This window comes from Babylonia areolata, chromosome 1 (genome assembly GCF_041734735.1).
Source record: "Babylonia areolata isolate BAREFJ2019XMU chromosome 1, ASM4173473v1, whole genome shotgun sequence".
Taxonomy (NCBI): domain Eukaryota; kingdom Metazoa; phylum Mollusca; class Gastropoda; order Neogastropoda; family Buccinidae; genus Babylonia; species Babylonia areolata.
The window spans coordinates 3,548,210-3,560,709 of NC_134876.1; the positions used below are offsets into that span (position 1 = coordinate 3,548,210).

The following is a 12,500-nucleotide window of genomic DNA, read 5'->3' on the forward strand; positions in this document are numbered from 1 at the left end:
AGACAAAACACCCCTCGGTAATGTTTTCTTTCTACGGAGAAAAGCTTGCTGTTAAAAAAAAACAAATCCTTCTTTTTTAGCATTCTTTATGCTGCACTTTTCTTTCTAGGGCAGTTTCTGATTCTGGTTTTTATTTCTCTGTGCCCTTTCATGAAAACATATAATAATAGTATCAGTATCAGTATCAGTAGCTCAAGGAGGCGTCACTGCGTTCGGTCAAATCCATATACGCTACACCACATCTGCCAAGCAGATGCCTGACCAGCAGCGTAACCCAACGCGCTTAATAATAGTAATAATGAAATAATGATGATGATGATGATGATGATGATGATAATACTAATAATACTAATAACAATAATAATAACATTGTCTAATGAGGAAGCAGGTTTTCATAACTAATGACTGTAGCAAAAAATAATACATTGGGTCCTTTCCTAACTCCCCGTAGATCATAATGTTTGGTGATTTCTGACTCAATACTGAAACTGTATTTCAAGTAAATGTATGTACAGTACCTCTTTCATTTTAAAAGAGACAGTTCCCCAAATGTCTGCATCATACGAAACGGCGGGCTTGATTTATAAGCCAGAATGTTAAATGAAAGTTTTGATGTTTGGATTTCCAATCTCTTTCAATGCTTTGATCATATCTGTTATCTTTTCAGATATTTCCAAAAGTAATCACGTGGAATTAAGAAAAAAAAATCATTTACACGGTTACCAATGCCAGAAACGAACGTGTAGCAACCTTGAAGGTCACCCTTGCATGCACCATTCAAAATGCACACGTCTAAAACATTGCACATATTTTAACGGTGATTTAAACTTTGCACAGTTAAGAACATCTGCTTACTCACAAAGATCCCATCAAATGTTGCCCATATATATAGTAAATGATTTATCTTTAAAAGTCAAAGGGAATATTTGATATTCTGCCATTAAAGTCAACACAGAGCATCAAGTACACGTCATCACCATCATCATCAATATAAAAAAAAATAACATAAGAGAGAGAGAGAGAGAGAGAGAGGCAAAAATACAAAAATACAGACATGCAGAGAGAGCGACAGAGGGATAGACAGGGTTAGAGAGAGAGAAACAGAGAGACGCAGAGAGAGTAGAGACAGACATGCAGGCAGGCAGACAGACATACAGGCACACACACACACACACACACACACACACACACACACGCACACACAGGCAGACATGCAATCAGACAGGCAGGAAGACAGAAAGATGGATGAACAAAACCCCAACTAACCAGCCAGACTAACCGAGAGGGTATGGAGGCAATACTCTCAGAGGTAAAAACGTCTGCATCTTTCAATCTAACGGTTGAACCGGACTGGGATTAAACTTGGCGTACCATTTATCCCAGTTCAATCTCGACTGTTTGACTTCGTCTGGGAGGGTGCGAGAAGGCAGGCTGAGAGAGAGACAGAGACAGAGAGAGAGAGAGAGAGAGAGAGAGAGAGAGAGAGAGAGAGAGAGAGAGAGAGAGAGAGAGAGAGAGAGAGAGAGAGAGAGAGAGGACGAAATGTAAAACATTTCATTTGATTAATTCCGAATTCTCTATTTTCACACTCTCTCTCTGTTTTTCACCTTCTACCCTTTACTTTCTCCCTGTCAATTCTTTCAAAGAAGATATCTAAGAGAGAGAGAGAGAGAGAGAGAGAGAGAGAGAGAGAGAGAGAGAGAGATGGACATAGACAGAGACACAGAGACGGAGAGATTGAGAGAGAGAGAGAGAGAGAGAGAGAGAGAGAGAGAGAGGGAGAGAAAAGGAGAGAGAGAGGGGGACAGAGAGAGAGAGAGTGAGAGAAAGAGAGAGCGAGCGAGCGACAGAGAGAGAGAAAGGGGGAGACACACAGAGAGAGGAACACAGACAGGGACACAGAGACAGAGAGAAAGTGAGAGAAAGAATGTGTGTGAGAGAGAGACTGAGACACACAGGAGAGAGAGAAAAGAGGAGAGAGAGAGAGAGAGAGAGAGAGAGAGAGAAGGAGCACTGCAGGTGAAGAGAGACAGAGATGGGAAGGAGGCCGGAAGAGGAAGAGGGGAAGGAGGATGTTGAGAGTAATGAGGAAGGGTAGAGGGGGAAGAAAGAGGGGGGAAGAGAAGGAGGAAGGGGAAGAGAAGGAAGAGGAAGAGGAGGATGAAGAGGAGGGGAATAAGGGGGGGTAATTAGGTGGAGGAAAAGGAGGAGGAGGACGAGGAGGAGGAAGAGATGTCGGGCGGAGTAAGAAATACCCATCCCACGAGATTTACTACCCTTTGGGGCGCACACAAGGTGATCCCATCGATCTCATCTTTTTTATGTACCGTTGATTAGAGCTGCGTTCTTGCTGTGGTGCCTCCATACCACGTCATTAAAAAAAAAGGAAAAGAAAAAGAAGAAAAAAGAAAGAAAATATTTGAGATTGATGGACGAGAAGGGGAAAAAAAGTCTCTGCAGTCATGACAAGGCATGAAAAGAGAGGACGGTTGTGAGGAAAAAGATACATACACATCGTTAGAAACAAAATGAGGGTCTGCGGAGAAAGAGAGAGGGATGGGGAAGAGGGGAGGGGCGGGAGAGGAAGAAGAAGAGGAGGAGGAGGAGGAAGAGGAGGATGAGAAGAATAGATGCGGGTGTGGAGAGGATAGAAATAAAGCTAAACAAGAGAAAATGAGATAAAAAGAAAAGCAATAAAAACATTAAAAAAATCAAAACACGATCAACATACACACATCCGTATTTCCGGATGATCCCACCATTCACAGGTATTCCACCCGAGGCATAAAAAAGAATATAGCATGGACAAAAAAAATCCTGCAGAGAGGAGGAAGAGGAGGAGGCAGAGGAGGAGGAGGAGGAAGAAGAGGAGAGGAGGTGGTGAATGGCGAGGAAAGAAAATTTTGCCTACGCGATTTATTCCCTTTGGAGCGCACACAAGGTGATTCCCATCGATCTCTCATCTTTAATTTGTTTAAAAAAAAATTATTTGCATCGTTCCTTTGATAGATCTCCGTTTTTACTGCGAAACCTCGACTGAACGTCATATAGAAAAGGATTGAGACTGATGGGAAAAAATGAAAAGACGTTTCTGTAACCATGCAAGGCAACGAAAAGAGAGGGACGGTTGTTGAAGAAGGAGACACACACACAAACAGAGAAAAAAGGGGTGTAGGGGTGGATTGCAGGAGAAGAGAGATGGGAAGGAAGAGGAGGAGGAGAAGGAGAAGGAAGAGATGGTGGTGTGGGATGACGCTGAGAGGAATGAGGAAGAGGAGAGGATGGAGACGGAGAAGGAGGAAGAGAAGAAGGAAGGGGAAGAGAATGCTGAGGAAGAGGAGGCTAGGAAAGAGGAAAAGGATCAGAGGAGGAGGAGGAGGAGGAGAAGGAAGAGGTTGGGAAGAGGACAAAGACAAAGAGGAGGAGGAGAGAAAAGGAGGAAGAGGAGGAGGTGGTGGAGTAGGAGGAGGAGATGGTGGTGGAGAAGAAAGAGGTGGTGGTGGTGGAGGAGGAGGAGGAGGAGGAAGAGGAGGAGGAAAAGGTGGAGGAGGAGGAGGAGGTGGTGGTGGAGGAGGAGCAGAGAAAAAGGAGGAGGAGGAAGAGGAGGATGAGGAGGAGGAGGTGAAGGGAGGGTAAAAAACCCCCACAAAACAACCTGCCTGGGCGATTTATTCCCTTAGGAGTGCACGCAAGATGATCCCATCGATCTCATTAAAAAAAAAAAAAAAAAAAAAAAAAAGTACCGTTGATTGGATCTGCGTTCTTGCTGCTGTGCCTCGACACAACGTCTTGTAAACGAACATAAAAAAAGGAAGAAGAGACAAAATGGGGGGAAAAAAAAGACAGAAAAAAAGAGAAAAGGATTGAGACTGGTGAGGTTAGAATGAAAAATTGTCTCTGTGATCATGACAAGGCAAATAAAACGAAAAGAGCGGACGGTTGTGAAGAACGAGAGAGAGAGAGAGAGAGAGAGAGAGAGAGAGAGAGAGAGAGAGAGAGAGACAGACAGACAGACAGACAGAGAGACAGACAGACAAAGGGGGAAGAGAGAGTGAGAGAAAGAGAGAGAGAGAGAAAGAAAGAGAGAGAGAGAGAGAGGGAGAGACAGACAGAAAAAGAAAGATAAAGAGAGAGAGAGAGAAAGAGAAAGAAAGGAAAAGAGAGAGAGGGAGAGAGAGAAGGACAGAGAGAGATAGAGTAAAACAAAGAGACAGAGAGACAGACAGACGGACAGACCGAGAGACAGAGATACAGAGAGACAGAGAAAAGTGTGATCGGGAGACTGGAGAAGCAATAATTTGTCTTTGAGACCCGGTAATTTATCTTGGAGAACCACGATTAATTTGTCTTCGAGAACCATAAATTGCTTCTGTGATCAAGACCAAAGAACGCGAGACACTTGGAGACAAAAGGGTGGTCAGGGGTTGGCGATGTGTGTGTGTGTGTGGGGGGGGGAGGAGGTGGAACGGGTGTGTGATGAGGGGGGTGAGTATGGAAAACTCGCCGTTAGAGGAGGGCGTGGGTGCTGGTGGTGGTGGTGGCGGTTGAGAGAATGCGATCGTGAATGGGTGTAAGCATAGACAGAGAGAGCGAGAGTGTGAGAGAGAGAGAGAGTTATGAATCAATATTAGAATTTCATATCAGTTATTTTTCACTCTGGAAGTGGCCCCCGAGGCACCATTTTGAACGATTTTTTTTTCTTAAATCAATGAAACTACAACAAATAATCAAACAAGACAAAAAGCCAAGCTCCCTTTGAAGTACGAAATGGCCGGGCAGCACACTGCTTTTTTGACAACCACAACCACTTAATGCCATTGCTGCTACAATTGTTGCGACAACTGAATCTGCTGATATAGCCACTACTCATGTACAAACAACAACTTCAACTACAACGACAGCTACTACTACTTCTACTACTACTGCTGCTGCTACTACTACTGCTGCTGCTGCTACTACTACTACTACTATTGCTTCCTCTACTGCTGCTGCCACTACTGATGGTATCATCGGCGGCCTGTCGAATTTGAAAATGGCTGGGTTGTGCACAGTCAGTTCTGGTGGCTTCCAGCGTGACTCTGAAGCCTGACACTAGCTCCACTGCTGCTGCTGTTACTACGAAAACTGTAAAACTACAACAAAGAAAAAAAAAAAAAAGAGAGAGAGAGAGAGAGAGAGAGAGAGAGAGAGAGAGAGAGAGAGAGAGAGAGAGAGAAATGCGCTACCTGGATGAGAAGCCTAGAGTTTATTTTCTTTTTCTTAGAAATGGTATCCATAGCCGAAATGTAGAGAACCCAGCTCATAAAAGATATATATCATCGGGATTTCTTATAACAGTGACAGAAAATTTGATATTCTTTTGCAGATTCTACTATTTGTTTCCCCCAAACTGTATGATTCTATGAATCAATTCATAAAAAAGATATCATCGGGTTTTCTTATAAATAATGGTGACAGAAAATTTGATATTCTTTTGCAGATTCTACTTTTTTTTTCCCCAAAACTGTTTGATTCGTCGTAAACTCTAATATTTTGAAACAATGTACTGCATCCTCCTCTTCTTCTGTTGTTTGTTTTTTTTGTTAGCAAATAGACATTGAACTTTTGTTTTTTGTATTCACTTACGTCACTACGTTACTATATATATATATATATATATATCTACATCTATATCTATCTATCTATACGCAATGTCTCCAGTTTCTGCACGTGGACCTTTAAACTTTGCACACGTGACAAGGAAGACAGGTATTTCCGTGCTTTGTATCATATCAAGTTTCATCAGCTTCCATCCAAGTTACAGTGTCAGTTTCCAGGTGGTGTATGTCTCTCTCCATCTCTTTCCTCTCTCTCTCTCTCTCTCTTTCCCCCTCTCTCTCTCTTCTCGTTCCTCAGCCCCATCTTTCCTCTCCCCGCCCCACGCACACCTCCCTCCCACCCACCCCCTACCCCGCAAACCTCGTCACCACCCACCCACCGTCTGATCCATTTCGTTATCAGCTTCTAACATGAACATGTTTATTCAGCGGCCAGAGTGGTTTTCTTCATGTTCTAATTATCAGTGGTTAGGGACACACACACACACACACACACACGCACGCACACATACACACGCGAACCACTCACTCCGTTTCGAAAAGAACATGCTGATATCGCCTTTAATGCCAAAGGGCTAATGAAAATGACGCCGGACTCTTAAACGGTTTCCAATTCACCCCCGTTTTATCGAAATAATCGAGATCGGAAAATAAAAGAACGATTACAAAACAGATGGAGGTCTTATCCAGATGATACCTTTCTAGAGCACACTTCCTCCCCATATACCGATCAACATTAAAAACAACAACAAATATATATATATATATATATATATTGATGAATGTCCACAAAATGCCAATAGGACGGTATAGATGCCTGGTATATTGTGACCTATTAGATCCCACCATTCTCTTTTTTTATTTTAATTTTCATCATATTTTTTAATATATATATATATATATTTTTTTTTTTTATAGAAACACCTGTTTCTATTCACTGGACGCATGATCTATTGTTATGTTGTCAGCTTTTGCAACTAAACTGCTAAGGGTAGTTTATTCAACAAAGGGTGGGTTTTTTTATATTGTGACGTGGGTTCCAGGATTTTATGTGTGTGTGTGTGTGTGTGTGTGTGTGTGTGTGTGTGTGTGTGTGTGTGTGTGTCTGCTTGTGTCTGTGTCTGTGTCTGTGTATTTCATTGGAATAGAATTAATATGATATTGTCAATGCATCTGGGAAATTTTGATTTCACTTTCGTTCTCATTTTGGCGAACCTAGAATTTCACAAGTTTCTAAAGTCACCCACAAGCTTTCAATTTAAAGAAAGAGAGAGAGAGAGAGAGAGAGAGAGAGAGAGAGAGAGAGAGAGAGAGAGAGAAGAGAGACAGAGAGAGACAGAGAGAGACAGACAGAGAGACAGAGAGAGAGAGAGAGAGAGAGAGAGAGAGAGGAGACCACAAAGACAGACAGACAGACACAAAGACAGAGACAGTAACTAGTAAAAGCAATGACAAAGGCAAGACCGCAAGCTCACTAACAGCATAAGCAACGCAGGACACACTCGACACAGCATAATCATACACGTGAAACTCAAAGCGTATCGTCAAGTCAATGCTCCCAAAAGGTAATTAAAAACAAATTTATGAAAAAGAGCCCACCCACCTGTGTTCGTTTTGCATAAACAGACGCAAACATCTTCGGCTAGGCCAAGAAACGGAAGACGTTCACACACACACACACACACACACACACACACACACACCAAAAAAAAAAAAAAAATCATGGTGCTTAATGTATGGGTCTGAGAACGTTGACAGCTCAGATTGCCCGCATGTTAGGAAACAATTTTACACAAGAAAATGAGATCGGGGTGGGGGTGGGGTAGGGAGGCGCTGATAGGGCTGGTGAGGATGGTGGTAGTGGAGGGGAAAAAAAAGTGAAGAAAAAATGTTGACATCATCAACAAATATATATCTATGATCTTGTAAATGAAATCGCGCGTGCAGATGCGTGCGTATGCGGGTGTGTTTAAAAGAGAGATTGAGAGGAAATAGGGAGGGAGGGAGAGAGAGAGAGAGAGAGAGAGGGGGGTGGGTGGGTGGGTAGGTGGGTAGGGAGATGAATGAAAGAGTGATAAAGAGAGAAAGGATGAGAAATAGAGGGAGATACAGAGACAGAAAAAAACCCAACAAAAGAGAGCATGCGTGCGATTGCGAATGATTGATTCCACGAGTGGCTTTTATTCTTATGAAGGCATGTGTGGAATTGGAATCCAAAGACACGTCAAATCGTCGGAGATATTGTATAAGTTCGTGATCATGAAATTGTCATTAAAATTTCTCTGATCTCAAGCACAGTAAAATATAGCAATATAATACAATATAAGACAATATATACACGAAAGATACATAGATAGATCAATAGATTGATAGAGAGAGAGACAGAGACAGAGACAGAGAGACAGAGAAACAGAGAGACAAGAAAGAGAGAGGGAGAGAATGAGATAGAAAGAGGGAAAGAGGGTGACAGAGACAGACAGAGAGAGAGAAGGGCCATTTCAGAGCTAGCTAACCGAATGAGATAGAACAGGAAAAAACTCAGGAACGTGACAAGAGAAAAGAGAAAAATAATGAAACGTCTACACGAAATAAAAAAGAAAATGGACAGTGATAAATCCCCAATGTTCAACCGAACCGATTACACGCAACGACCTTCTTGAAAAGGGTTAGACAGATAGATAGATAGATAGATAGATAGAGAGATAGATAGATAGATAGATAGATAGATGAAATAACAAAAAATGGACAATAAAGAAACTAATTGAGTAAATGAATGGATAAAAAAATAATCAAATAAATTATTGACGAATTTCAATAGATATGAAAACAAATCTGAATAAACACACTAAAAACCCATAGGTTTTCTCGCCCGGGAAATAACTGATAAAATACTGACACATAAAATAAAAAAAGCAAAATAAGCAAAATGATAGAATGTATGAATAAATATAAACATTTTAATGAAAAGAAAACAGCATCATTGAATCAAAAACAACAACAACAACAATACAAAATTAAATATGAAAACAATCCTCCACCACCACCACCACAAAAAAAAGAGAAAACCCCCCCAAAAAAAACACCAAATAAAACACAAAAAAGTGACTCTTCCCTAAGCGAGAACACACCACAACGACACCGCGCCAGGAGATTCGAACCACCTACCTCCATGCTGGAAGCCAGCCCGTGGCCCCCTCCTGGCCGTAGCGGGACAATGGCCATCTTCATGCGTACCTCCACCATTCGTTCTGGTTGTGGCTGTTGTTGTTGTTGTTTGTTGTTTGTTGTTCTTGGTTCTTGAGCACTCTCCACTGCACTATTACTCTCTTTTTTTTTCTTCACATCAGATGGTCTTTAAAATTCCAGTCTCTAATTTTCATGCCTGCTTCAACACATTCGTTATTGTTGCTGTTGTTGTTGCTTTGTTGTTTTGGTTTTTTTCTTCTTCTTGGCTTCTTGAGCAATCTGTACTACACCAATTGCTGTCTTTTCCCCCTACTTCAGATGGCTGTTAATTGATGTTCCACAGTCCTTAAATTTCACGATTGCCTACACCACTCCCTTTTGGGCTTCTTCTTGGTTATTGAAAAGCACTAACACACTCTTTCTTTTATTATTATTATTATTATTTTTTTTTTTACTTCAATTTGTCACTAAAGTTCCAGTCCTCAAGTTCTATGCGTGCCTCCGCCATGTTTATTTTTGTCCTCTCTCTCTTTTCTCCCCTTCTTGGCTTTTGGACAGTGTACCTACTGTACCTACCTTCTCTTTCACTTCAATTGGCCGTTAAAACATTCCATTCCTTGACATTCCCTCATACTTTAAATTTTTTTTTTTTAATTGATACATGAATGTTAACCGTTCGAACACTCTTCTTCAAGACATTAAATCAATTGTTCTTTTTCCGCTGGCCTCCAAAATATCGCTGTCTCCTCCTCTTGACGAGTGCAGCAAGGTGGACACACAAAAAAAAGTAGTTCCGAGAGAACCCAAATCACGTTTATATATATAGCCAACATCACCCGCCGTTAAAAAGGACTCCTCGGTACCGCACCAGACGGTAGACATCGCATTAGTGGGCAGCACAAGACTTGGTGGAGACAAAACCCCTCACCGTGCTTGGACCAGAAGAAAGGGAGAGGGAGGGGAGGGAGCTCTAGCGAGAGTAAAGGCGCCGCGAGAAATTCACAAATGATAGACAGCGGTCGAGGTAAAAATGTGTGTCACTGGTTTCCTGTTCTTCTCCACTACACACACACACACACACACACACACACACACGCACCACTTGCTCCATCTGGCGGTTTTCTACCATCCACACGATTGACAAGACGAGGGAGATGTGGTCAGTTGCAACTGATTTCTGAACGAAGGAAAATGGAAATAAAACTGATGCAAAAAATACCCCCCCCCCACCCACCCCACCCCCCTAACCCCCCCCCAAAAAAAACCAACAAAAACTATCGGAATGATATTCTGCTAAATGGAAAACGGAAGCAGATCGCTGAATATTCAATTGAAACACCGTGTTCATGAGGACAAGGCGAAAAAATCATCAATGGCTGATTTTGCAGGTAGGAAACACGATCTCTCTCTGAGCAGCAGAATTATCAAGTACACGCCCTTTTCGCTTTTCCCATAGGGAAAAATGACAACGGTAACGCAAACTGGCACATGATCTGTTTACGCACACACTCGCGCGCACACACGCAAAATGATAGTTCTGCGAAACTGACTTTCTTTCTATCTGTGTGTCTCTCTCTGTTTCCATATCTGTTAATGTGTCTGTAAGTATCTCTGTTTTTGTCTGCGTGTTTGTCTGCCTCTGTGTCTGTGTACGTTTTTGATTTGTCTGTCTGTCTGTCTCTCTGGATGTACTAAAATAATGCTTATTTCACTACCCTCGTGAAATAGACATTTGTTTATCTCCCCCCTCTCCCCCTCTCTCTTTCCCTCTATTTCCCTCTGTCTGTATGTCTGTCTGTGTCTGGCTGCCTGTCTGTCGGTCTGTCTCTCTCTGCCTGTCTGTCGGTCTGTCTCTCTCTGCCTGTCTCTCTCTGTCTCTGACTCTCTGTGGATGTGACAACATTAGTTGTGCTTACTTCACTACCCTCGTAAAATAAACACTTGTTTCTTTCCCTCTGTCTGTCTGTCTCCCTGTCTCTCTTTGTCTCTCTGTCTTTATATCTGTCTTTGTCGCTGTCTCTGTTTTTCTCTGTATCTGTATCTCTCTTTGTCTTTGTCCTCTGTCTGTCTGTCTGTCTCTCTCTCTTACTCTGCACTCCATCGCTGACTCTGCACATCAACGCTAGCTCCAGTAACGCTGCTTCTGACAAAAAGTGCGATTGTACGGTATTCGGTGTCGGTGGTTGGTTTTGTTATTTATTACGTTAGCTGGTTCGTGATAAAACTAAATGGAGTGGTGTCATTATTTGTCTGTCTGTCTGTCTCTGTGTGTCTATCTGTCTGTCTAAGTGTCAGTCTATGTCTCTCTTAATAATTATGTTTGTGTATGTCTGCCTGTCAATTCTCTCCCTATAGATATCACATTTTCTGAATACTTGTAAGCCGGAAATGTGGCACGCACACACACACACACACACACACACACACACACACACACACACACACAAACACACACATGAAGAAGAAACATGTTGAATGAGACGACGTGCAAATGATAGCAGCATAATTATAGATCTTATTAAATGAACAACTGAATCGTCTTAGACCCTCACGGATGCTAATCTACTATCGTCTGCACTTGCAGGCATTCGTTTTTTTTTCCTCTTTTGTTGCCAGACAAGAAATAGCATACATGCGTTCAGATCAATACAGATACGATTGTCGTAATGTAGCAGCTGGAATGGAGAAAGAACCAAGTAACGAGAGACTGAAGGAATCAAAAGGAAGATTTCTTTGTGAATCATTCTGTCTGGACTGGATAAGCAGTCATAATCATGTACAAGCACACAAGCGCGCGAACGTATCACTAACCGCCACCTCGCGACACACTCATCACACGCGCACACAAGCGCGCTCACGCGCACACACACAAACACACACGCACATCAGACACACACACGCATGCGTGCACGCACGCACGCATACATATACACGATTCAAGAACATTTAATCCTTTAACTCCTGTTGTGGCATGGAAGATATGAAATGACATCCTTGGCATCAGATAACAAAATCAAAACGTTAACAGCACCCAGTCAGTATTTCGCCTGTCAGCATCTCTCTTTGTTTCCGTGTGTGTGCATCTGTCTCTTTTTGTCTGTCAGTATCTCTCTCTGTTTCTCTCTGTGTGTATCTGTCTGGCTGTCTGTGTCTTTTTGTCTGTCAGTATCTCTCTCTGTTTCTCTGTGTGTGTATCTGTCTGGCTGTCTGGCTGTCTGTGTCTTTTTGTCTGTCAGTATCTCTCTCTGTTTCTCTCTGTGTGTATCTGTCTGGCTGTCTGTGTCTTTTTGTCTGTCAGTATCTCTCTCTGTTTCTCTCTGTGTGTGTATCTGTCTGGCTGTCTGGCTGTCTGTGTCTTTTTGTCTGTCAGTATCTCTCTCTGTTTCTCTCTGTGTGTATCTGTCTGGCTGTCTAGCTGTCTGTGTCTTTTTGTCTGTCAGTATCTCGCTCTGTTTCTCTCTGTGTGTATCTGTCTGGCTGTCTAGCTGTCTGTGTCTTTTTGTCTGTCAGTATCTCTCTCTGTTTCTCTGTGTGTGTATCTGTCTGGCTGTCTGGCTGTCTGTGTCTTTTTGTCTGTCAGTATCTCTCTCTGTTTCTCTCTGTGTGTATCTGTCTGGCTGTCTGGCTGTCTGTGTCTTTTTGTCTGTCAGTATCTCTCTCTGTTTCTCTCTGTGTGTATCTGTCTGGCTGTCTAGCTGTCTGTGTCTTTTTGTCTGT

General features: G+C 42.4%; 1 protein-coding gene across 8 annotated transcripts in view; it reads right to left on the reverse strand.

The window, feature by feature from the left end:
• The window catches only part of LOC143297814 (uncharacterized), a 213,081-nt gene that overhangs the window by 129,993 nt on the left and 70,588 nt on the right, over nucleotides 1-12,500 (reverse strand). Inside the window, exon 1 of one of the 8 annotated variants that reach the window (XM_076610938.1) lies at nucleotides 8,763-8,855. The exons of the other annotated variants lie outside the window; for them this stretch is intronic. Within the exon in view, the coding sequence (XP_076467053.1) occupies nucleotides 8,763-8,840 (78 nt within the window). The 5' untranslated portion in view covers nucleotides 8,841-8,855. Of the gene's footprint in view, nucleotides 1-8,762; nucleotides 8,856-12,500 lie in introns of those variants that run through there. 8 annotated transcript variants of the gene reach the window in all.